The following is a 27,132-nucleotide window of genomic DNA, read 5'->3' on the forward strand; positions in this document are numbered from 1 at the left end:
TTTGATTTAGTTATAATTATTGATAACTCACTGATGGAATCGAATATAGTTTTTAAGTCTAAAGAAAATCAAAAAGCAGTTTTAATTCTCACATTACATTATTCAAAAAATAATACAAATATCCATTTAAATTTTAAATACTTTATTTTTTAACATATTTTTTCAGATACACTTCTTGCATAACAAATACAGGGAGTTAATGGCAATATTAGGTCTATAAATATCCATGATATGAGAGCTCTGGCATTCATCTTCTGACATGAGCATTAAACAATTAATAAATTACAGAAAATAAATCATTTTCCACATTTAGACGAGAACAAGAGTCAGTGTTTTTAACTGAAACGTCTCAGAGTTTCATCGCGATATATTTCAATATTTCAGCCCAAGATTATCATCATGATGATAAAATAAATTATCAAAAATATTTGTTTTTCTTCGTTCTGTTCTGCTAAATTCTTCGTTTTAGTCTAAAGAGCACTTAATTTTCCTTTTTGCGCCAAAAACGACAAACTGTTTTTGTGGTGCAAGAAATACACAAAGAGAAGGCAACGTAATAATGCTGATTATGGACACGGAAAAACTGCACAACAAAGAGGAAAAGTCTTCAGGTTTCAAACCGAGATCACAGACTACCCTGACATCCATCAGTTTAAATACTGTCGTATTCATCCCAAGCTGTGTATTTGTAAAACAAATCAAATTATAACTATTCATGGTTTGGTTTATTCTTAACATCTGGGATTCTTCAAAAAAACCAAAAAAAAACACCACCATTATATGTTTCACTTATATGATAGAAATGTACAACAGGGTTTTTTTTCCCTCACTGATGAAAACAAGCATCAATACAGTACATCCGACAGATTCTGTATTCAAAGTTCCAGTTAACACTTACATGTGTTGAGAACAGGAGAATCCTGACAACAAATCTCATGAAAAGGTCAAAATCAAACCCATTTACATTCTGATTTCCTCCAGTTTTTGACGCTAAGCTCCAGACCCGCTGGTTCAAACTGAAGATGCAGATAAAACACGATACGATACGAAATTAATACTTTTTCAAAAATTATTTCACAAAAGCGTGAAGTGATTCAAACTTTAGTCTACAAACATGAACTATTTAAAATTAAGAATAAAAGCATGTTTAATACATATAATTTTAATACTACTGAGGCTGCAATAATCAATAAATTATTAAGTGTTGGGATTGATTTATCTTGCTCTTATATGACAATAAAGTGGTTATCTTTGGTTTGTAGAAGGTCATTTCTGCATTTTAGTGAGTGAAAACCTGCAGCCCTAAACAATACATTCCTGTTTCACAATGTAAAATTTAGTCACTGGACATTCTCAAGGATGCACGTATACATTAAAAAGGATAATAACAAAAGGAACAATGTTAAGTATCCTGCTTGTTTGCCTTTTAACACTTTCTGTAACTGCAAAGACAAGTCTTTGTCTCTCGACTCTTACTAAATAAATGCAAAAAAAAAAGAATACTAAACTAAATAGAGTGGTTGTTTTTTGTGTGCCTCATTCATGTACTGTATTTGAATAGTTTTTGGACAACAGTGAAGCTACTTCTTTAAAGTAGGATATGCTCATACTGATTATGATCTGTTCATGGGATTTGTGAACTAACCCTTTAAATGTCAGAGAATGTATCTGCATGTAACTAAGTGCTGTTTGCGAACATGTCAGCAGTACGACGCAACACAAGCTCAGGCAAGGTTCAGGATCCCAAAGAGGAGAGGCACCACAACGACACAGCTAAAACCCACAACACTGTAGACGATGTAACGGTACGGCAGCTCCACTTTCATGTGCTGCCTCGCCCGTCTCACGTCGTCCGTGGGCAGCCCGAACAGTCGACACAAGAAGGGAATAGTCACTCCCTTCATTGCCATTCTCGTGACAAGGAGGACAGCGACTCCTAAGAGGAAGCGCAGCACGGAGCGGAGCACCACGCCAGCGGTGATCGGTGGGAACGTCAGAGGGAGCGAGGACATCGGCGGGTCCAGCAGCAGCCCCAGCTGATAGTTCACATGAGTAGCCAGAGCCGCTCCGGCTCCGGTACCCAGAGCCTGAGCCGTATCGCCGCGAGAGGTGCTCCAGGAATCCAGGGAGAAAGCCACCAGTCCGAGGCTCACGTGCGACAAGATGATCACCAGCGGAGCGTAGTGGCTCATCATGTAGAAGGTGTCGATCTTATCCAAGATCGGATGGAAGAAGGCGAGAATGAGAAGGCTGTACAGGAATCCAGTGACGACCTCCTGTAACAGAGAAACAGCATGATGAAGTTGAGTGTGTGTGTGTGTGTGTGTGTCTGTTATCGTAAATGAGTTTTCTAGTTTAGTTTATTTCGGGCATGTCAGTTAGATCAATACTCATCACACATCATCTTAGTTTAATTCATACAATACACATGGCCTGAGTCTGGAATTGTTGCCTGGCATGTCACAACGTCACAAAGTGATCATTTCAGCAGTTTGATTATTAACTTGGATGGTGTTTTTTCTTTATTCATCCATCTCTTCTGCAGCTTTCGCCGCGCTTAGCTTGGCCATGTCCTCTCGGTTTGTAGCTACGTCCGCTCGCATCCTTGCCACGCACTCGCGAATTGCGGAGATGTCAGAGAGTTTTCTGCCAAGGAGGTGGAGTAAATAGATAATTTTCTGCAATAACTACCACATTTACTTCATCCACTAAGCCCTTTGCATGTGTGGTGCAGCAGTGAAAAGAGTCCCCCCCTCCCATCAAACAGTGTTTTGCTGCGCCCCACTCTGTTTTTCCATATACAGGTCTTACAGAAAAATGTATATCATAAAAAATATAAAAATGCAATTTCTCAGCCAAATATTGTAATTATACGACATATGTTTTCAAGTCAAGCTTCAGTTCAATATTCACTATGTTATCGAATGAAAACAAAATGAAGCATTGCCCCATGAGATACTGTCCATTCAAGAACCTACAGGTCTGAATTTTTAAATCGTATAACAACATAAAAATAGGATGATACAATTCCAGCCTTTTCTTTTGATTATTTGTTCAACCCTAGTATAAACTCAAAAAATATATTTTTAAAGGGACATTTTTTAAAAAGTAAGGTAACAGACAGCATCACCATTCTGCAAGTAATTCCATTCTCACACACACTCTGCCGTTTCCACCCAGTAGGTGACACTATACAACCCTTTTCACCCAGGTATTCCACTCAAGTGGTGACTGTTATTGTCGTCATGGAAAGCACTCTCTCACTCTCTCTCTCTAACACCATGCAGTCTGTTCACTGAAACACGTGTTCTGAGGATGTGGAGCATAAACAGTGTCAACAATATCTACTAACACCAGTTGCCAGGCCACTGAATCTAATCTAACCTTATCTATGTTTATTAGCTCTGTGTACGGATAATTATCATTCATGAGATACGCTTCATTCAAAAAAAACTCCTGAATTTGCACAATACTTTACCCTGTTTTTTTTTTTTGTTACAGAAGTGCCGATTGACTTCTTCACCTCTTTTTAAGAGTCTCTGAGTTTAACATTCTAGACCTGAACAATTCATACAACCTAGTTTTGCATTTCCCAGACACATAATAACTCATCTGACACATCTCTCTCACAGAAATGTAATATACATTATAATATATATATATACAATAACTGGAGTCATTATTTAACATAATGAAGGCGTAAGAGGCCTTTTGTTTCCAGGCCTTTTGTGGCAGCTACACTACAGTGTTTTGTACACTAATTTCATATCCCAGAGAGGGGATTACTTATTTGATACTGCTTTATTAAAATTCTTACCAGAATGGAATGCATCCCCATGTAGACTCTGCTCACACAGACCAGGACACTCCAGCTGAGAGCAACACAAAGACCAAACAGGAACGAGTACTGTGGATGAAAAAAAAGAGAAAACAGAGATTAGAAAATAACTAGTTTATAAAATAAAACCTCATACAATATCTCAATAAATGCACCCTTGGAAGTATTAGAATTAAAAAAAAAAACCTTGACCGTGCATAGTTCCTTCTCGCTGATATTCTTTGAAGGAGTTCATACAAAGGTCAGTGTGGAAAGATGGTGTCTCTGGGGGCAGTTTATGATCTGCATCTTATCTCGCGTAACCTTCAGTAACCACATTTTGTTTCTTAATGTCTTCAGGCCTCGAGGTCGTGACTCTGCAGGGAACTTGATGACAGCGCGAGAGAGTTCAGACTCCACAAACAGTTCACTTCTCTTCGTTTGTACAGTGCACAGCAACATTATAAAAACAAAAACCTCTGAGGTGCTGAGCTCTTCTTCCCCGATATTGGCCCCCTTGGTTTGTCTCTTTTAACCTCAGCCTGATTTGGTCATGCTATGTCATTTAAATGACAGATTTACTACCACAAGTACCACAATACCTAACAGGAATGAAGAAGAAAAAGAGGAGAATACATCATACAGTTCCATGACCTGTATTTCAACCTCAACCATTCCACGATCAGTATCAGCTGATATATCTAATACAGACAGGGCCGTGTGGCACCTCTAGGTTGATTAGGCAGGGGGAAAAGTTATACAAATTTCTTTCCAAAAATGTAAATCCTGATGTCTGGAAGACTGCAGTCCCCTTACTAAAAAAGGTGGTGACCCCACCATGCTGAATTATTACATCCCAATTTCCAGGCTTTGCATTCTAGCAAAGTTTCTCAAAAGGCTGGTGAATGATCAAATCAAGGACTATCTGAGTTCAAACAACAGTCTATCTTCTCACCAGTCTGGTTTTTAGAAAGCTTTGGATTCCATGAATTACTGTGCTGCACTTTTCATTGATTTGTCCAAGGCATGTGACACACGTTGATCATGAGATCTATGTCAGATAGAGGCCTGTCAGACCAAGCTGTTGGTTGGTTCTCAAATTATCTCTCCAAACAAGCAATGCATGCAGCTCAGTGGTCTTTCTTCCAGCCTTCTTAACATTACTAAAGGTGTGCCACAGGGTTCAGTCTAAGTTCCCACTCTTTTTTCTATCTATGTCAAAATACAAATGTATCTGTACATCTGCAGTGCATGCACTCTTGAAAATGAGACCCCATGTCTCAATGAGGAAACCTAAATAAATAAAGTAAAATAAATAAATAAAACGCATTTTCGTTTTCATCGACGTGTCTGACATTTCCTCAGCAATTTACCAACACAGACATTTTTCACTCAAGTCACAAGTTAGTGATGCAGGCAGCAGATGTACCAGTTGCTTATCTGTGGAGTTTATCCATTTCCTACACGGGTGGTAGAGAATTCAGCTCTTCCATGAGTCACAACATATCAAACAAGGTTCGTTGCTTTGAACTCTGACCTGGATAAAAAATCTTCTGTCTCTCTGTTCTTCAGAAGTACAATAACCATCCTAACCACATTTAATTCAACTTGAACCTGAAAAGAAAAACATGAAAACTGGAGGGAGAAATCTATTTCTCTTCCTCAGACTTTAATTTCTAAAAAAAACAAAAGAAGCATTCTTTAGCATTTACTCTTTCCCGTTTATTGTTTGAACCAATCCTGTAATCACAATAGTCTCTTAATAAACAAAGCCATTTTTCTGTTCCTCTCTTGTTCTTTCCTGGCACACCCTGCATCCTGCTTTAATGGAGGGAAGTTAGCTTTAAACCACTCTAAGCACCAGCTGCAAACGTAAACTGCATCTTATATGTATCCATTTAATATCGTCTTACTACATTTAGCCTCCGCTTGTGTGCTTCAAACAAGCCATGTGCAAAATGGATTAAGCAGGAATGTTAAAGCAGTCAGCGATGGTTAAATCCTTAGGCCAAAGTAAAAACAAAAAGACAAGTGAATCATATTAAAACGTAAATAAGAAGACAATGTGAATATAAATGTACCAGACTATAACGCTGTAATAACACATTTCCTTTTTCCACTGCGTGCATTTCCTGACACAACAAACTCGAGTGAACCCCAACACATCCTTTAACTCCCACTTCCTCAAACTCCAGACGTTTTGTGCATGCATTCTTCATTTGAGTAAATATCAGAAAACACCCAAATATATTGAATTAACCAACAGTACAATTTCGATATTAACAAATATCAGGCTAATCAAGTCACTACTAACAGATTATTAATAGTGGAACGAGTAAGAATTATTTGCAGATGATTGCTGTGTGGATACATGATTTTCTCCTGATGACTGATAACATTAAAAAACTGCTCAAATGAAACATGAAAGATCCAGAGCATGAGAGCTAGTATGAGTAATGCAGAATCCACAGCTGCTGAGCTTAGAGGTGCATTCAATGAACATTGTAAAATCATGTTTCAAAGCGTCATTATTCTACTATGGTGTATGTCAGGGGTCTGCAACCTGTGGCTCTTCATAAATATTTTTTTTCTTTTATACCTAAATACTGCAAATATCTATAAAACATATTACATGATGTCATCTTCATTTTATGTGTCAATAGGTTTTGCAGCTCCAGATTAATTATATCTGGGGGAAAGGGGGTCAAAAATGGCTCTGATTCTCGAGTCCACACCATCACCTGCATCCAAACATGAGAAGAACTGAGTAGAACTGAGTAAAAGTGATCATGAGACATGAGACTCACCTGCCACCGTCCATAGGTCAGCATGAAGAGGCAGAAGGGTATGGCTGTCCCGGTCATGGCGTGTGTGGAGGGCATGCTGTACTCTGAGTTGTAGAAGACCTCCACCTTGACCACAGGCGGGGACGCCGGCCGGGACCAGCGGACCATGTCCTTGGTGGACTGTCCCACGAACAGGTTCCAGGCCCAGACCACGATGAGCCTCCTGCTGACGAGGGCGTCGATGTTCCAGAAGACGAAGGGAAAGAAGACGATGAAGAACATCTCGTTGCCCAACTCGGTCCCAAACGTGAACAGGTAGAAGAGGAACTTGTTGTGGATGAGGAATTCCTGACCCACATCTCCGGTCAGGGAGTTCCTCCGGAGGGGTTTGGATCTGGCGGCGTCTGGGTCGACGTCCGCTGCCGCCGATGGAGCGTCAGGGTCGGCTGTAGCATCACCCAGCGTCCCGTTAACCTGCGATGCAGCTGCGGCATCCCCGGCTCTTCCATTACCGACACTGACATCCGCGCTGCGGATCCTCTTCTTCAGCCCGGGGCAGTCCTGGTCCGTGTGTCCCGCCTGCGGCTTCAGCGATTTGTCCGTAAAAGTCCCTTTAACGCCGCACAAACGCTGAAACCTCGCTACATGACACGGCTCCTGGAGATAATTGCACACGTTTACGAACGTCTTCACTACGCCGTCGTTCGCCATGGCTTCAAAGCAGCGGTTAGTTTAAAACATACAACGGTGCTGTCTAAAGATGGAGTTCATGTTCGTCGGTGGAAATGAGAAGAGGGAGAAACGCAGCTCGGCGGCTCGATGTCTTTCTCTTTTACCGGGATATAAACACCGCGGTGACACGAGTCTCCACCTCCAGCTGCCGGTGAATGTTCTCAAAACACACACGCTGTACAATAAGCTGTGGACGGCAGCATCCAAAGTCCATAAAAGTTAACCATTACTTTACAGTTAGTCCACAGATAATAAATAATAGTCTCCACCACAACCGCTGCCTCTGCCAGGCCTGACTCTTCTTCTACTATTGGGCGAACATAATAGTGCAGTACCGCCACCTAGTGGACCGGAGTGTACACTTACCAGAAAATGATATTAATTTGTTTATTTATTTGTACCTTTCTATGGAGGACAAAACCTGACATATCAATAAATAAATAAATACAGGAAAACATACATTTATTTATGTATTTATTCCTGTATTTATTTATTTATTTATTTATTGATATGTCAGGTCTCGTCCTCAATACCTTTCATGAAAGTGCACAATAGTACAATATGATATTATTATTATCTTTTAAGTATCTTACCAGAAAATGAATTCGGTAGAAGTAGTAGTTGACGTCTCTTTTTTTTAATAATATTACTTAAGTAAAAGTATATGATATTTGATACATATTTTTTATTTTTCTAAGGATAACTTCTAAAACAAAACGTAGAATCAAAACATGTACATATTTTATAAAAAACAACTACTGAGAACGTAATATAATACATTATATGTTTGAACTAGTTGTTAAAGGTAACAGATCATTGTATCTTTCCATGTGACTATGGATTTATGATAAGAAGATGAATTATGCAAACCTCAGAGTTGTTTTGTCTAATGAAGGTACACACATTTTGCCAGAAAGGACAGAACCAGATTAAATGCACAATAGTTTCACTGTATTTAAATCTTTCTTTTTAGTTGAATAGCATTAATTAACAAGCTTAAACGTAATTCACTTAACTTTGTTTGTGATTAACGATTAAGTATAGGAGCCATGATACATCATCATCATCATCCACAATCTGATTCCAGTAATCAGCCATGGTGTAGAATAACATAATGATATCCTTCATCTTGTTGTTCTTGTGTGACTCAACACTCTTAATCTGGGAAATTATGACAAATCTGAAATATCATTGTTATCAAATTTTAAGAAATAATAAAGAAATACATTTTAAAACAATACGACAACGTTATTGTCGTAAATGAATGAATGAAATTATGAATTTATATATATAAAAAAAGATTTAAGTGAGAGGTAGAGAACACTTATTCTTTGCTTGTGATATAGTTCAGAATTAATGGGAAGCTCTTCACTACTGGCTGTCTCCCAAGTCCATAAATATCGATTTATTTTCCTTCCAAAATATTCAGACGGGAGTAATAAAAACAAACTTCTGATATTTTATCTCATTGTAACAGAATATGACATACTGAAGTGTCTTAGAAAGAAAATTCATGCTAAAAAAAAATGATGTACACCACTTTTTTCCCATTTTTCTTTTCATAAACTTTTCCTTCAGAGATAAATGTATATGTTTACATGTATATTTCCTTGTATGTGTTTGTGTAGTTCCCCTTGTTGAATATGACTGACATGATGTCTTTAATACTTGAGGTGTGATTTTATTATGCTGGTAAAAAAAAAAATATCTGCGGAATCTGCAAGTACCACCCCCTACTGGAGATGAATTGAATTACACACATACAACCCCAATAACCAATCGATGAATAAAGGACTCAAAGGATGTGTTCAAACATCATAGAGAGAATTTTGGTCTGACCATTAAACTTGACTCTATACTAACAATGTGATTTTATTATTTATCAATTTCTTTTCTCATTGGCCACTTTATTAGGTACACAGGACACGTCTTCTCCATTCTGATGCTCAGCTATAGCTTCTCATGTTCGTTCATGCAAGAATATTGAACAGAAATAGCACAACAGCTCATTAAATGCAGGTTTGGGAAGCTGGAAATAAAAAATACCAGAAAAATACAGGGAAACCAGCAGTGTATCCTTCAAAATAAAAGAGGCATCAGCAACATTATACATTATACTGATGAATTGATTGACTTTATCATTTTATTAGAGATTATATACTGTGCAGAAATAAGTGAGTCACATAATAATTAAATCAAAACCAGAACCTTACCTATACTCAAAAAAGTGGCCCGTTCAGAGAAAAAAGCTTTTATTTTTTAACCGGAACATGCCCTGGATGATGCTGCGAACTTGACGCGAGCGGACCAGGCTTCTGCGCTCATCATCACACCCGACGAGGGAGAGTTACCGTCAGCATCATCACCGAGTGTGCACCGAGTCTGTGTCCCGATCCCTCACCATGCATGGGGGCAAGAGAGGACTGGTGGCTCCGCAGAACACTTTCCTGGAGAATATCGTCCGACGCTCGAGTGGTGAGTTTTATTTTTTTTTAGAAAGAAAGATGTGTTTAAGTGCATGTTTATTTTGAATATTATACTCCACTTATCACTCCCTGCTGGGATGATTAATTTATGCTTTAATGTCATTAATGTCCTTGTTATTTCCTATTTTTTTTAATACAACTAATTTAATCATGCACCTAACAATGTATATTATGTGCACTGATTAATTGTCATTAATCCCAGGATTAAATATATATAATAGCCAATTTTCATTGTTAAAAATAGTTTTTTTTAGTAGCTGAATCCTTTCTTTTTTTATTTTAGTGGTTGTATATTAAACTTTATTAATGATGAGTCAGCTACACATTGTGGCATTTGCCTCTGTTTTATTAAGTAGGGTATTGTACTGTGATATTTTAACTTGTCTCAGCAAAACAGGCAACAAAAGGGGGGTGAAAAAAAAAACTTGGCCGATTCACTATGTATTGTCTTTTTATGGGAAGCAGCGGGTTGTATCCCCACGAGAGTGACCCATGTGCACGTCAGCGACACTGACACTATTAACCTTAATCACGTATTCAGAGCAGATTTTGGTTTGGTGAAATCGACCACTTAGTCGTACATTTGGAGATGAACATGCAGATGCTCGAACGCTGACAGCTTCGGCATCTTCGTGCTCTCTGGAGACTGCAGCGTCTGCAAACTGTTGGAAAAACCGGAGAACTTTGCAGCTTCTCATGTATATTTAAACAGCATTAGGAGTGGAACATCAACATTTCATCAACAACTATTTCTGCCCACTGACCCGTCTGATTAGCACTGTTCATTTAAATATTAATGGCTTCTCCTTTACGTTATTGTTAAAAACACACACCTGCAGTACAGGCACAAAACAACTTAATTTGTCACTACTACACTCGCTCTCCAGGTAGAGACGTAGACAAATTTCCCTGTGCTCTTTTTTGCTGCAGAGACCAGTTTTCTGTTGGGAAATGCGCAGATCGTGGAGTGGCCTGTTGTGTACAGCAACGATGGATTCTGCAAGCTGTCTGGTTACCACAGAGCTGAGGTCATGCACAGGAGCAGCACGTGCAAGTGAGACAGGGGGTTTTCTATTTTAACGACCTCTGCAGAGAAGCTGGGAATATGTGTGACTAATCCACAAACTTTTTTTATATTCCCTCTTACTTTGCAGTTTCATGTACGGGGACCTGACTGATAAGAAGACGATAGACAAAATCAGACAAACCTTTGACAGCTACGAGTCCACTTTCTCTGAGGTGCTGCTCTATACGAAGAATCGTGAGTATCCCTATATAGTATCACTGTATAAATACACGAGCAAGCGTTCCTTGCACGTCTCAATTCTGGTCATTTCCTGCAGGAACACCAATATGGCTTTACATGCAGGTGGCACCCATTAGGAATGAAAAAGACAAGGTGGTGCTGTTCCTCTGTACCTTCAGAGACATTACGCTCTTTAAACAGCCCATCGAAGATGAATCAGCGAAAGGTGAGACTCGTGTCATGCTTAAACATACCTTAACATACAAAGAGGATGTTCCCCGTCAGAAAAATACTGCTTTTACACAGAGAAAATAAAGATATGGGACTGATGGCAGTGAAATTATACACCATGAAGGATCTATGTGCCACTCAAACATTATCTTTAACTCGGGGGCAATTTCTGCTCATGAAAAGCACCTTAAAGTCTGCATTCTATATGCTTTCATGTAGTACCAGATAAAGTGCAAATAGAGTGCAAGTATCCGCCATTCCCTGCCATTTCCTACAGTGTCAATATTCTCCACAATCTACTCTAATCTAATACAAACTCACAAGGTTAGCAATAGTTCAGATCATCACCACAATCTAACAATTTCCTCCTTAGTCCATAACTTACTTCCACAAAAAATTCCATCGCAAATATGCACTTACAGACAAATGTGGCCCAAAACAATGGAGGTGCTACTGTATATACTTAGCTCTGAGATACATTTTAAGCCCACGGGAAACAGTAGATTAAGTATTTTTATACCAGCAATGTGTTTTTCCAGTTGTTCTACAACTCTGTATTTCCTGTGTAACATTCTGTCTTTCCATGTATGAGCAGGATGGACAAAGCTCGCCAGACTGACGCGGGTTCTGACCAACAACCGCAACCTGGTGCAGCAGTTAGCGCCAATAAGCAAGACCGAGGTCAGCCACAAGCCCTCCAGACTGGCTGAGGTGAGGCAGGACGTTGGGGTTTTTTTTCACGAAAAGGCTAAAAGAAAATAGCCACTGTCGTGTCTTGCGATATTATTGTATTGCTGATTTTTCATTCAGCGTTTATTAAAGGTGCATTATGTAATAAATCTAAAGCAACTGGCCATAAAATCCTCCTAATATGTCACAGAGACTCAGGAATAATGTTCATATAACAAACTGAACTCACCAACAACAACAGTACAGACAAAATATTTGCATTAAAAAAGATATTTGCAGACTGCAAATCATGTTTATGTTTTGAAATCATGTTTTGGCATGTGGCGCCACCTACTGCCGTCTACCAATCAATGCAGTCAGTAGAGTCTCAGCTGCCGAGCAACCACGGGTTGCCAGTTATGTCAGAAAACGAAACCTAAAAGACCTCTGTATATTGAATTAGAATGTAGTAATCGTTTTTGGCCACATTCTTACGTATGGCACCTTTACATTTAACAATTTAATTGAGTAAAATTGGGGCCACACAGTTGGTGTCGTGGTTTGCACTCTTGCCTTTGCAGCAAGAAGACCCAATTTTGTGACTCCACTTGGTACAAGGAAGTTTCTGCTGTGTGTGGTGGGTTTCCACAGTCCAAAAACATGTAGATTTGGGGATGAGGCAAATTGGACACTCTGAATTGACTGTAGGAGTGAGTGTCCTTGTGATGGACTGGTGACCTGTCCAGTGTGTATCCTGTCTTTAGCCCTATGTCAGGGTCAGTGTCAGGGTTAGGGTTAGGGTTAGCGTGACCCTTGGTACCATTGGACGGATTAAGAAAAATTGTGATAGTTAAATTGTTATCTCTTGGAAATGTCCACCTATTCAAACTGAAAATGTTACAGAAACGGCAGTGAAACTAGTCAGAAAGTCTAGAGATCTCTGATCTAGAAAGCATTGATGATACTCCTGGTGCAAGAACACAGTTCCTGGATGAATATTAACATTCCTTCTCAATGAAAGGCTCTGCAGCTGGGGTCAGACATTCTCCCGCAGTACAAACAAGAAGCGCCCAAGACGCCGCCGCACATCATCCTCCATTACTGCACCTTCAAGACCACGTGGGACTGGGTCATCCTCATTCTCACCTTCTACACCGCCATCATGGTGCCCTACAACGTCTCCTTCAAGACCAAGCAGAACAACCTGGCCTGGCTGGTGGTGGACAGCGTCGTGGACGTCATCTTCCTGATCGACATCGTGCTGAACTTTCACACCACCTTCGTCGGCCCTGCGGGAGAAGTCATTTCGGACGCCAAGCTGATACGTATGAACTACCTGAAGACGTGGTTCGTCATCGACCTGCTCTCCTGTCTGCCCTATGACATCATCAACGCGTTTGAGAACGTCGACGAGGTGAGTGGACGTTATGTCGCTGGTTCGATGACAAGTGACAAGTTTTAATCGTACTTGTTCTGTGTAATTATCTCTGTGAAGGACGTCATCACGTCTGCATCTCCAGCGAGTCATGTGCGCGAGACTTCCAGTTTCCACAGAAATACCACACGGCTAGAAGACTCTGTTCTCCCAGTAAGAGAATGCATGTTTTTCTTTTTAATAGTATCGCTTGGTCCATAGAATGTCCAAAAATGTTGATCAGTGTTTACCAAACCTGGAAATGATAATGTTCTCAAATGTCTTGTTTTGTCCACAAACCAAATCTATTCAGTTTTCATGATTTCTTGCTTATATGGAGCAGAGAAACCAGAGAATATTCACATTTAAGAAGCTGAAAAATCAGAGTATCAAAGTAGTTGTTGTCAATTGCCCTAGTTTATATATAAAAACATATATATTTATGTGAAATAGGATCATTTCCTTTCTTACTAAGAGTCTAATGTGAATATACTACCCATGTGTTTAAATATGATTTTCTTTCATTAGAGTAGACTTGTTTTTATTCAAATGTTATAAGTTAAAACTATACTGGCAGCGATATGTAACAAAGTAGAACTGACAGCAACATTTATTTTGATAAACAAGGAAACATTAATCATTTAGTTTTAAAAGTATGTCGGATGAAGTGTCTTTCCCTGTTTTGTTTCTTTTTAAAGGCTTAACAGTCAGATCCAAACTTCTGAGAAACAACAAAAAAAGTAAAAAAAAAAGTACCAAATCATGCTTTTCTGCTCAAAGGAAACATAACTTGAGTCTTACACTGAAAGCTCATTATTAATAATACACTTACAGGTACATGAGCAATAGAACTAAATTATTTAAACATATAGACAGTTTGTCTCACTGCAGACTGATGGTTACCTAAAGTCTTTGAGATGATTACCCAGCTTCATATATATTAAGACAATTTAATTTAGAAATTCCATAGGGTTTACATTGTTATTCTTGCCACTTTAAGTCTAAATTTATACAACAATTACACTGCAGGAAGTAGCTGAGAGCAGTAATGTTGAAATATACCTTTAAAGGTGCATTATGTAATAAATCTAAAGCAACTGGCCATAAAATCCTCCTAATATGTCACAGAGACTCAGGAATAATGTTCATATAACAAACTGAACTCACCAACAACAACAGTACAGACAAAATATTTGCATTAAAAAAATATTTTGCAGACTGCAAATCATTTTGAAATCAGGTTTTGGCATGTGGCGCCACCTACCGCCATCTACCAATCATTGCAGTCAGTAGAGTCTCAGCTGCCGAGCAACCACGGGTTGCCAGTTACGTCAGAAAACGAAACCTAAATAAAAGACCTCTGTATTTTGAATTTGAATGTAGTAACCGTTTTTGGCCACATTCTTACATATGGCACCTTTAATTAAGCAGTGATTTTCTGAACCTATAAGACTGTGTGCTTCCACAGGGCCTCAGCAGCCTCTTCAGCTCCCTGAAGGTGATCCGCCTGCTCCGGTTGGGTCGCGTGGCCCGTAAGCTGGACCACTACCTGGAGTACGGAGCGGCCGTCCTGGTCCTGCTGGTGTGCGTGTTCGGCCTGGTGGCTCACTGGCTCGCCTGCATCTGGTACAGCATCGGCGACTACGAGGTCATCGACGAGGCCACCAACACCATCAAGACGGACAGCTGGCTCTACCAGCTGGCGATGAGCATCGGTACACCGTACCGCTACAACACCAGTGGCACCGGCCAGTGGGAAGGTGGACCCAACAAGGACACGCTGTACATCTCGTCTCTGTACTTCACCATGACCAGCCTCACCACCATCGGGTTCGGCAACATCGCGCCAACCACTGACGGGGAGAAGATCTTCTCCGTGGCCATGATGATGGTGGGCTGTACGTACGCATGCTTCACTTATTTATTCAACACGCTTTGACATGTTTTAGCAGGAAATGCTGCACAGTTCAGTTCAGTCAGGACACTCTGAAGCTAAGTGGAACTCAGCCGTCATTAATCGGATTATTTACACCTGTAATTTGTTAGTTCTCCCTTCACAAAAACGTCAGACGGGCATTTTTCCGAACCATTCTGAAAAGCTTCGTTGCCTTTTGTTTCCGCGGATTTCACGTGTAAGGAAACGGCAAATGATCTTACATAACAACCAGTGTCGTTCTAACAGCGCTCTTCTCAGCATCAGCGGGGTTTAATGAAGCAGTAAGTGGAGATAGTGGAAGGACAAATGCATCTCATTCAGATACAGATACTTTCCGGTGTTCTTCTCACAATCCCCCCCAAAAAATAAGGGATTTTACACTTATACAAACATACTCTGACAATAAACTATCTTAAATGCCACACACTGGACCTGTAACTGTGGTTTTAGCCAAGTCCAGCTAATGGGTCACCACTATATCATAAAGGTGACCACATGAGGTGTGTGGCTAATTGCAAAAAAGCTAGGTGGGAATCACCTCACGATACAATACACAACACATGGTCCACGATACCAATAATATCACGATACAACGACTCAATATATTGCAGGACAATCATATAAGCAGTACATCATGATTTCTGTCTTACTAAACGTCCGTGAAAAGTTAAAAGTGCAGGATTTCTCATATTTTATTCGCAATACAGACAACAAAGTGCATAAAGTCTATGTATTGAATGTGGATGGAGCATCTTTCTCCGCTGTAAACTCCCTCCTCTTCGGCCAGGTAACTTTGACGCCCGTCGACTGAAACTGGCAGGGACTGTTTACTTAAGAGCGCCTTCATTTGTTCATTTAAATATCGCCCTAGCGTACTGATTATCGTATTGTGCGAAGAAGGACGACGATACATTCACCAAAATCACATTTCAATTCATTCTTCAATAGTGTGTTCATCCTGTGGTGCTGTTTTCATCATTCATTCATTCATTCCATGTCAGGAGCAGAAACAATCTGGATACCTTGACTTTGCATGCGAGAGGAGAACATGTGGTCCATAGTGCTGGTGGCTATGAAGCAGCTGCTGTGAAGCAACATATGGAACAAAAGGCTGAAGAGATTCCTGAGAATCATCCACAGTCACATTCAACACAACCTGCAGTACAGCAGCTACTTTTTAATGATGTGTGTGTGTGTGTGTGTGTGTGTGTGTGTGTGTGTGTGTGTGTGTGTGTGTGTGTGTGTGTGTGTGTGTGTGTGTGTGTGTGTGTGGTGCAGCAGACGTCAGCACAGTTACAGTCTTTTCCCCTTTTTTAAAAAGGTCCACTGTCTAAGGATTAATGAGATTGTATCTTCTATCTCCTCACTTGTGTTAGGGAACTACTACGGTGGCCTTCACCGACCAGAAAGGATGTCCTTGGTTGTTTTGAGCAATTATACATTTAAACAAACATACATCACATAAACCCTCCCAGATATTACATTTAAATCATAATTACCAACATAAAACAGCACAAAAATCCAGATAATACACCAACACTGAAATTAGGCTTGAATGATTTTAAATAAATGATCTTATTCTTGACTGAAATAGAGATATGATCGGCGATATCAGTGGTTTAAGGTCTCGTCTTTGTCGACATGTTTGGTGTGGAGTCATCGTCACTATCCTGAGTCTCATCTATGAGTTCATTCGCTGAAATGATTCCGCCCGTGCTCTGCCCTTTGATGGTTCATGCACAACTGGAGTGGGTAAAAATAAACCTTATTTAAATATACATTAATCGCAATGTAATATTATGACGTGTGTGGCTTTGATTTCAGATCCTGCTGTTCTGAGAATATGAACTCAGAAGTGACGCAGTGTTACAGCATGTTGTGTAACATTACATATATATATATTCAGAAACAGACTCTTTAAATAGTCTTTACCTGTAATAGATATAGAAATGTCTCATTATTGGTATTTTGTATTCATTTGTTTTCACATACAAAAAGAGGGATTAAAATATACAATATAGCTTATACACCCAATATACCCAGAAAACCCTCTCTGGGCTTAAAACGAGGGTACAAAATGGCAACCCTAACCCAATACATTACATACTTCTGTGTTAAATTAAATATTTACGTTAAATTTAAGGGTTGTGGATCATGTGAGTATCGTATTGCTTCATACCTACTTAAATATATATACATTTACAATGTTGTTATGAGGGATAAACGATGTTATCTGCACGATATCGGCAGATATTGACTTTACAATTTATTATCGGATATCGTCAAAACACGCCATGATTCACCGATATGACTAATGACTCTAATAGTTGGCTGAAAAAGCTGCTACCTCCTTGACTTCTATGATAGCGCCCCCTATCATATGTTTTTGCCGGAGTTTGTCTGTCTGTTAGCAACATAACTCGAAAAGTCGTGGACGGATTTGGATGAAATTTTCTGGAAATGTCCGCAATGAGACAAGGAATGAGTGATTAAATTTTGGGCGTGATCCATAAATGCTTTTTCTAACGATATTTTGTGGGAGGTCTGTGCTCTCCGAGTGCTTTTATAGTTGTGCAACTCTTTTTTGCACAATTAAGATATTTTATATCCAAATCTGCTGCGACATATGTATGAAAAATATGACGTTTATTTCACGACAGAAGAGACTAAATGACCTCTGCAGTTGGGCCAAAGGGAATATATACTGTACATATCGGTATCAGTTATCAGCAAAAAGTCCAATATCGTGCACCCATTGTTATTATAAGACTAACAAATATGGCTGTTGTGTTATTATGGTCTGTATAACAGTAACATTGTGATACACAACATACGTCTCGGCCTCATTTTAAAGCGACGACGTGAGCTCCTTCAGAAACAGAAATATCTCTTTCATCAGCTGTTCCGTCGGTTACAGTAAGAGCTTCACCTTTAGCGTCACTGCCTCCACTGTCAGCCCTTCGCTTACACGAACACCACAGCACGACTCGCCTTCACGCGCTGACCTTTGACCCACTCCTCTGAAACAGCATGTGAGCAGTGAGGGAAACGCAATGTGACAGCCGCGCTTCAAGGTTTCGTACTCGGCAAAAGAAACACCCATTATTCTGGTGGCGTCTCCGTCTCAAAGATCACTCCGTCACGCCGAAGTGTCCCGTTCAATTACGGCCCACGAATCTCCTGCTACAGATACAGTCGTTATGTGAGAGGATGGGGAAAAACGGCAGAGTTTGCCCGCGGGCCGGAGTGTAGTAAATGAACAATGAGCCATCACGTTAAAGTATCCTAACCTCTGTGATCCTGCTGTGACGACCGGAGACGCCTCTTTCCTCTTGAGCGAGTAAAAACGTCATGATAAGCGATGCTGACTGACTCTTTGAGGTCAGCGCAGCGCTGCAGAGCACGACTCACACTGAGGAAATGTACATTATGAATCATCATAGTATCGAGTCTCAGTCCACTCACATGTGCTTATGTACAGTATGTTTTCGCTTTTAAGAAAACAACACTGTCAACTGTAGTGTGTTATTACAATCAAGTATATAACAATGTTTTATAAATGCATTTTTACAAAAATGTTTCTCAGTATTAGCTGACACTTTTTCCAAATAAGTAAGTTTTTGCTATAATTAAAGAGAAATTGATTGGATTTTAATTGTCTAAACAATATATAGATTAAGGAATTGTGAAAAAAATATGTTTTTTTATATATTTCATTACAATACAAGACCAAAATGATCACATGGGGATAATTGTAATAGAGAGGTAATGTTATGGTTATACCAATATTATTGTAAAAATTATAGTAAACTATGCTGTAATAAAAAGTATTCTCTAGGTAATAATGTTGTAATGAAAATTACAATAAACTACCAAGATTAACACAATAAGATTACCATTATATTATTTACACATAACAAAATTATCATCTTATTACCATATTCTGAATATACTGTAATTCAAAGTATACACTGTTTTTCTTTTGGTCCATTTGGCAATGGTGGATCAGTGGTAGAACGAGTCGTCTTTTAACTTGAAGGTTGCAGGTTTGATTCCCGACTCTGCTAATCTACGTGCTTGGGCAGCGTGTGAATGTGTATGAAAGTATGAGAGAATAGGTGTGCATGCGAAAATAGTAGTGTGAAGGGGGTTTGAGTCGTCATCAAGACTAGAAAAGTGCTATATAAATACAGAATTTGCCATTTTAAAGGGATTAAAAAAAACTTGAATTGATCATAAATCATTTGGTTAAAACATTTCAATTTGGTAAAAAAAAAATATATATATATGGATATTTTAATGGTTTGAGTTTCAAACCAGTATTTCTTTTCATTATTGTTTTCAATATTCAAGTTGAACTTTAAATCAAATACTTAAGTCCTTTCTAAGTCAATCTCAAATGCACGTGATCCATTAAAAAGCTCAACACTTGTGTTACCATTTACCCAACAGTTAACCCAACAAACGTGAGCTTAAATACCTGAGTAGTATTTGTAATAGAAACACTTTTTGTTAACCAAAGTTACTCCCTGCCTGTTGTGTTTACAGCGCTGCTGTACGCGACCATCTTCGGAAACGTCACCACCATCTTCCAGCAGATGTACACCAACACAAACCGCTACCACGAGATGCTCAACAACGTGCGCGACTTCCTCAAACTTTACCAGGTTCCCAAAGGCCTGAGCGAGAGAGTCATGGACTTCATCGTCTCCACGTGGGCCATGTCCAAGGGCATTGACACGGACAAGGTCAGTGAGAGCCTAGTATTAATAGTGAGTAGTGATAGTAGTAGTAGTAAAATGTTTTTTTAAGTGGCTAAAAAGCAAAGCAAATAAAACATTATCAGCATTTTTATGATCATTGTAAATGCATTCTTAGAGGATTATTACAATGAGGGTGAAAGGTAAGAATGAGGTCTTCATCCCTATCATTTCGAACAATCTCATGGTGTTCAGTGTCAGTGAGGAGCCAAAGGTCAAAGGTCAGAACACGAGATTAAAAAGCACTCGTTGACACTCGCAGTGTTCGTGGAAAGTTTGCTGGTCTATTCTAGTTCACGCTGCTGCGCGGAGTAACATCATTATGTTAAAACAACCGAGCGCAGCTGGTGTTATTGCTGTGCTGAGGGCTTAAAGACATAATATGTAAGATTTATGCTTCAAAACATCCAAAAACAACAAGGCTAATGCTACGTATTTTGTTCATTAGTGGACTTTTGTTCGCCACAATGTTTCCGACACTCTTTAAATCCACAGACATCAGTGAGAGGAAGGAAATATTTACTGCTACTAGTTTACCAGTCTTGTTTTGCCTTGATTTTATTGTGCGTGTTTGTCACTAATGGACCATGATTACTCACTGATGTTTGCTGTGTGTTCTAACGCTGACGCTATTCCCGTAAAACACACGAAAACACACACAGAGGAATGAAATGATCCAACGAGACGACAATCACTGTGATCCCACTCGTCATCAAACTAAAAAAAAAAAAGTATCGTTGTTATTTGTTATTTAAAAAAAACTCATCCACATAAATGTGTCTTTATAATGTGTATTTAATAATACACTCAGCCATAATTGCCGACCACTGAAACGACTCATGCCACATCAAGATATAGCAGCCAGAGTAGATGATTGTTTTTTTCTTGTTTATTTGAAATTGAAAAGCACCACAAGTCACTTTTTCCTCTCTTTTTCTCTTTAAAAACAGGATTTTTTTCTGACCTAAAACATTATGTTCTCCCTGATTCTGTGTTTTTGTTGCACAGAAATCAGCAGCTTGCTGACTGATGCTGCCTTCAGGTGCTATCGGAAAGATGATTACTTGATGCTATTACTGCGTTACGTTCAAGTGTTATTTTGTTATTGGAGAGAAATTAAAAAATGGTCGACACACTGTTCACCCTGATCTGCTTCTTGGGTAAAACCAAATAGTAATGGCATGGTTTAAGTCGCTAAACATTAGCTGAGCTTCTATGCCTTTTATTTAATATTATGTCCAGCACTGTGGTTGTTTTAAAGTGCTTTACAAATAAAGTTGGATTGGATTGGATTAGATCTCCACACGGGAACTCGTGTATCAAAATTATCTTACAATTTCCCACCGGAAATCACGACGTGAGGGAGCTTTTGGCACGTCAGTTTGAAAGTGTGTAAGAAATAATACAATATGGAAGATTATTTAAAGCATTTGGAAACTTCAGTTGGGAATAATCTTCTCTAAGTTTTTCGACTCATGTCTCTGTGATGTGCTGTGATGGGCCCTTTTACGCAGCAACCATTTTGATCTGTCACATGGAAAATCGGGTGCACATTGCATTAAATGAATGATGGCTGAGTTCCATTTCGCTTCCTCAGCACCCTGACGTTTCTGTCTTGTCTCCTCCAGGTCCTCTCCATCTGTCCCAAAGACATGCGAGCGGACATCTGCGTCCACCTGAACAGGCAGGTGTTCAACGACCACCCGGCCTTCCGTCTGGCCAGCGACGGCTGCCTGCGCTCCCTCGCCGTGGAGTTCCAGACCACTCACTGTGCACCCGGCGACCTCATCTTCCACATCGGCGAGAGCGTGGACACCCTCTGCTTCGTCGTGTCGGGTTCACTGGAGGTTATCCAGGACGACGAGGTCATCGCAATATTGGGTAAGGCAACGCAACCTTGTGACTTAGAGGGGGGGGTCAACTTTTATCTGCGCCTGCTAGTAAAGATAGACGTGGAGCGAAGGTTTCATGAGTGCATGACCTGACCTTCGTTCAAAAAGGTCATCATTCAACTTTACCTACTCGACCTAATTGTCTCAATCCCTTTACACAGACTCGTGATAAATTATGTTTTTTATTCTCGTCCAGGTAAAGGCGACGTGTTCGGAGATGCGTTCTGGAAAGAGAGCACGCAGTCCCGCGCGTGCGCTAACGTCCGAGCGCTGACCTACTGCGACCTGCACGTCATCAGGAGGGAAGCTCTGATGAGGGTGCTGGAGTTTTACACGGCCTTCGCCAACACCTTCTCCCGCAACCTCATACTCACCTGCAATCTACGAAAACGGGTAACGGTAAACTTAACTTACACTTAACCTGAAGCTGCAGTACACACGTTTTGTTGGTGAGGTTATTATTCTGCCTTTATGTATAGGGCTGTCAAGGGTCTGACTGAGGGAGCGTTTGTGTGTATACACCAGCAGTGCTGGAGTGGGCGGGGCCAAGCAGAATTTCTCCTGACAAACTGCTGAATTACAAGGTTTTTTTGAGCAGAGGAATTAACTTCTGATTCTATTTGTGAGCACTTCTTTGTTGTGTTAATAGTTAGCACAGTGCTATTTTCTGTCTGTGTTGCCTTAAAACAAACGACTTCCTGTGTGCAGCGAGGGAATATTGCAGAGCAACACAAGATCTAAATTGAGAATCGCAGAGATAGAGAGAGAGCGTCATGTGGAGCTGAACTTATTTGACCGTGGTTTTAATGTAACTGAACTAATTGGGTTGATATTTAAAAGTTACGTACTACAGCTTTAAAGGTCGAAGCGGATAAATGAGGAAGTGGGAGAAACCAGATACGCCGGAAACGTTTATAAAATTAAACTAAAGACACAATATTTAAAGCCCGTAGTAGAAAACAGATTTAAATCATGACAAATTAGCAACTTAATTGATTTATTAAAATTGTAAATCGGGACATTTGATCTGTTAAAAGCTGCAGACACAACAATAAAGAACAAAATGGAGACGTCACTGATTTTCATTATAAACAAAATGTGCTGAGAGTATTTTTTCAGTCCAAATTAAGACCCTACTTAATATTTGATAAAGCTCTTTAATGCCATACATATTAATCCCATTAAGGCACTAAGATGCTCTGCGATGCAGCCTTGAGAGGAGGTTGCTCGTATACAGTACACATATATATATATATATATATTACTGTAATACTTATCCTGTGGGAGCAACATTACATCAATTCTTAATGCATGTTTGCTTTAAACTCAGCCTGGCACATGTGATTTGTTGTGCTCCGTGTTCTCAGATGAAAGATTACAGCTGCAGTAGATTTGAAACAAGCTTCTTTTATGGATTAAAACACTTTTTTATATATATAGAAGCAAGAAACTTATTGATTTTAATACAATTGAATATATGTAGACGAATATGACACACTATTGCAGAAATATATAGGTCACTGCTTTATAATTAATATATAGTATTTAAAATAATTGTCTTGTTTGTTGCAGCTCCGGGAGAAAAGGTCTCGTGTGATCATTTGCAGAGTACATACATGTGCTGTGACAGACAAATTTAAAGCAAATTGTGGCCCAAATGTTCAAATATTTATGGCTTTTTACATAAAAATGTATTCAATGAAAAAGAAAGACATGAATTATTAACACGAGCAGCTTTAGAAATTGTTCATGCCTGCACAGGTTTAAGATTTAAACCTGAGCTCTTATGTAATTCAGCTCAATCTCTGCAACTAAACCGCACATGGACGCAGATTATAGGGGTTTGCTTCTTTGCATTTTTTAAAAATATCCCTACAATAAGTACCAGAAAGCAATTCTTTATTTATTCTTGACTTAGTTCTGAACTTTAAGTAGTCGTTTGTGCAAATTTCTTGCTCGTGGGCACCTCAGACAACCTGGATTAAGATCATAGTTTCTCAGTTCCGCATGAATCAAAACGACGTACAGTAAGTTTGATAAAAGAACAGGACTGGACCCTGTGCTTCTTACGAGTGATTCAATGATGATGTCTGTGAAGAGGCATCAGGAGTTGAGAAATAACCAAAACAACCTACATCTACATTAATCTGGAGAATCCATCATCCAATCAATAGAGGAGGTGGACTTAGACTCCAACTATCGGCCTCCTACAATACTTCTTCAGTAGTTCAGTAGCGACTGGACTTTGACCCTCTCATCTGAGAGGCTTCTTCAGTTCAGACTAACCACTTAGCACAGGTGAACTTCAGGTGACCTTCGTGACCTACTTGAAACGTGGTCCAGGGGTGAACGACCTGCATCGATTCTTTAGACATGTCTTCAGAGGCTAATACCTGGATTTCTCCACCAGTTATTCAAAAGTGAAGAAACCTCTTGGATGAAATCATAAAATTACACCAGTTCTTACACTCTTAGAAATAAGGGTTCCAAATGTGTTCTTCTACAAGGGCTGATGTTCTACCTGGAACCATTTGTTTTTCAAGGGTTCTTGGTTACACAAATGGTTCCAGTAAGAACCATTTTGATCCAGAGAACCCTTTAAAACCCCTTTCCTGAATAAGAGGGTTCTTGGTAACACTAAGGTACCAAAAAGCAAAAAGGGTTCTCCTATGAGGACAAGCCGAAGAACCTTATATGGTTCTACTAAGCACTTTTATTCCTAGAGTGTTTTTGCTGAATGCATTGTTCTAAACGGCAATGACTTCGTCTCTCATTAACGACAGCGATTCAAAAAGTTGTTTTTTTTTTGTTTTTTTTTAGCAATGTCCGAGTGAGAGAGTAAAGTGAGATGCTGAGAAGTTGTGACAACTTTTCTGGTCTCTGTGCTCACAAACCCTTCGGGCGCCGCCATCGCTCTATGATATTCCATTATTGCTCCATTAAGTGTTTCCTCCCCGGTGCATTGCTGCTTTCAAGTCTTAAATATTTCATCATACATAGCAGGACTTTATCGTTAGCCTTGCTTCAAGGATGCATTACATGTTCATATAACATATATATGTATATCTTCTTGCAGATCATCTTCAGGAAGATTGCAGACGTGAAGAGGGAGCAGGAGCGTCAGAGGAGCGAGGTGACCCTCTATATCCCTGACGACCACCCGGTGAGGAAGCTCTTCCACAGGTTCAGGCAGCAGAGAGACGCTCAGACACCGACCGAGGTTCAGACTTACCTGGATCATAACTGTGTGCAGGTGGAGCCTCAGCAGCATCACAACCACCACCACCACGCTGACTCAAACTCTTACACACAGTGTCAGACTGTGTCCTCTCAGGTTCAGGAGTTTAGCTCCATTGCAGGAGGAGGTGAAAAGTCAGAGCAGAGCTGCACAGAAGAGGCAGAGGAGTCCTTATCGAGGCCTCGCGCAGCAGATCCACTATGTGAGATTGTTCACAGCCCTGTAGAGAGCAGCGCTGCAGGTGCAGAGGTAGGTGGTGCCAGTGGTGTCTCCACCACCAGGAGCAGAGGTTCTCGAGGTTGGGCCAAGTTTAGAAACCCCACTCCTGCTGCTCCTGCACCTCCTGCTGTCCAGCAACAACAGCTGACTCAGAAACCAGAGGAGTGGCCCAAATGTTCCCAGTCTTCAGAGCAGTTAGGAGCTGCCAACAACTCAGAGGAAGGTGGAGAGATGGAGAAAAGTCAAGGTGAAGGAGGAGGAGGAGGAGGAGAAGCAGGCGAAGAAACAAGTGCCTTGCACAAAACGGACTCCTGTGACAGCGGCATCACAAAAAGCGACCTGCGACTCGACCGAGCCGGAGCCTCGAGGAACTCCTTCGAGAGGAGCCCGATGGAGAGGCACCTGTTCGAGCACAGCGACAGCGAGCTCTCTCTGAAACAGGCTTTTCTCCAGCCGCTGTCTGAGCAGGCGCTGCTGCAGGCGACGCTGCACGAAGCCAAGCAGGAGCTGAAAGGAGACATTCAGACCGTGAGCAGCCGGCTGTCGGTGCTCGAGTCTCAGGTGAGCGAGATCCTCAGGCTGCTGTCGATAAAACGGAGACTCTCGCTGCCGCCGACGTCTTCTCCGAAGCCGAGGTTCAGAGGGCACGACTCAGTCGCGGCCTCCAGGTCTGTCGCACTGAAAACAGATGACGGGCCCTTTTGAATACTGAATATCCTGATATGAAAAGTGATGCATGTCCTGCTGGACTCTGGCCTGCCAAAGAAACTTGCATTAAGCACAAGCTGCATGCACAAATCCCTTTCATGTCACCGTCCGCACTGCAATAACCCAGGGATTTTTCTAACTCTTTGACTTGTGAGACACTTTTATGGTCATTTGTACGCTGCATTTCATTAAAAACAACACTAAGTCTGGGCAAGGTTTCTGATCTGGAGGATCCAGGTGAAGTGGTGACACCTGGCTGCAGGAACCAGGACACACGCTCAGAGTCTCACACTGACTGTGGATTATCCAGAGTCTAGAGAATTTGCAGAGAGACTTGTGAGGACATTAACGCACTCAAGGCTACATTTCCTTAAAAGCAACACAAAGTCTGGGTCTGGTCTGGAGGATCCAGGTGAAGTGGTGACACCTGGCTGCAGGAACCAGGACACTCTCAGAGTCTCACACTGACTGTGGATTATCCAATGTGGACATTAAAGCACTCTACACTATAGTTTTGTCATTCACTCTTTGCAGATATTTTTTTAATCACACATCTATGTTGGTACACATGCTCCCTGGTGGTCTAGTGGTTAGGATTCAGGTTCGGATTGGGGTTTGATTCCCGGTCTGGAACTTACTTTGGCCAGGAACTTGGCTTGTAACCAAATGGTTGCCTATTTGAGTCTTCATCAGGTCAAAAATGCAATGTTCTAGGATGGTTTCTAGTAGATGATGAGTTAAATGCAGAGAAGAAATTTCCCCCACAGAACTGATAAAGGACTTATTTATTTATTTATTTTACCCATTCATATTCTGCCATCAGGGAGCAACTTGTGGGTTAAGAATCAAACCCCCTGAACTTCCATTTGGAAGACGACCTGCTCTACCACTGAGCCACGGCTGCACACATACTGTATGACGACAACCCACACAATCCTGTACTGTCCACAATGAAGATTGCAGGTCCTCTAAAAAGTTCCTGGTACTTTGTGGTGGAA

General features: G+C 40.4%; 3 protein-coding genes across 3 annotated transcripts in view; 2 read left to right on the forward strand and 1 right to left on the reverse strand.

Annotated features, from left to right (window-relative positions):
- The window catches only part of LOC310935259 (dihydrolipoyllysine-residue succinyltransferase component of 2-oxoglutarate dehydrogenase complex, mitochondrial-like), a 148,586-nt gene extending 138,034 nt beyond the window's left edge, over positions 1 to 10,552 (forward strand). The window contains exon 16 of the transcript XR_014592982.1: positions 10,540 to 10,552. The gene's annotated coding sequence lies outside the window, so the exon portion shown is untranslated. The remainder of the gene's footprint in view (positions 1 to 10,539) is intronic.
- LOC310935296 (sphingosine-1-phosphate phosphatase 1-like) lies at positions 207 to 7,598 on the reverse strand. The gene is made up of 3 exons (XM_083899159.1): positions 6,625 to 7,598; positions 3,818 to 3,907; positions 207 to 2,276 (listed from the first exon to the last, which is right to left on the reverse strand). The coding sequence occupies exons 1-3, from the start codon at positions 7,312 to 7,314 to the stop codon at positions 1,725 to 1,727; spliced, it is 1,332 nt and encodes a 443-aa protein (XP_083755285.1). The 5' UTR covers positions 7,315 to 7,598; the 3' UTR covers positions 207 to 1,724.
- LOC310935258 (voltage-gated delayed rectifier potassium channel KCNH5-like) lies at positions 9,738 to 26,131 on the forward strand (the record flags this gene model as incomplete). Its single annotated transcript, XM_083899116.1, has 12 exons — positions 9,738 to 9,810; positions 10,752 to 10,875; positions 10,976 to 11,082; positions 11,165 to 11,293; positions 11,891 to 12,009; positions 12,989 to 13,381; positions 13,463 to 13,555; positions 14,850 to 15,279; positions 19,866 to 20,065; positions 21,706 to 21,958; positions 22,166 to 22,362; positions 25,046 to 26,131. The coding sequence occupies 12 exons, from the start codon at positions 9,738 to 9,740 to the stop codon at positions 26,129 to 26,131; spliced, it is 3,204 nt and encodes a 1,067-aa protein (XP_083755242.1).
- Positions 26,132 to 27,132: the final 1,001 nt, after the last annotated feature.

The sequence above is a fragment of the Microchirus variegatus genome, assembly GCF_963457635.1.
Source record: "Microchirus variegatus genome assembly, chromosome: 12".
Classification (NCBI taxonomy): domain Eukaryota; kingdom Metazoa; phylum Chordata; class Actinopteri; order Pleuronectiformes; family Soleidae; genus Microchirus; species Microchirus variegatus.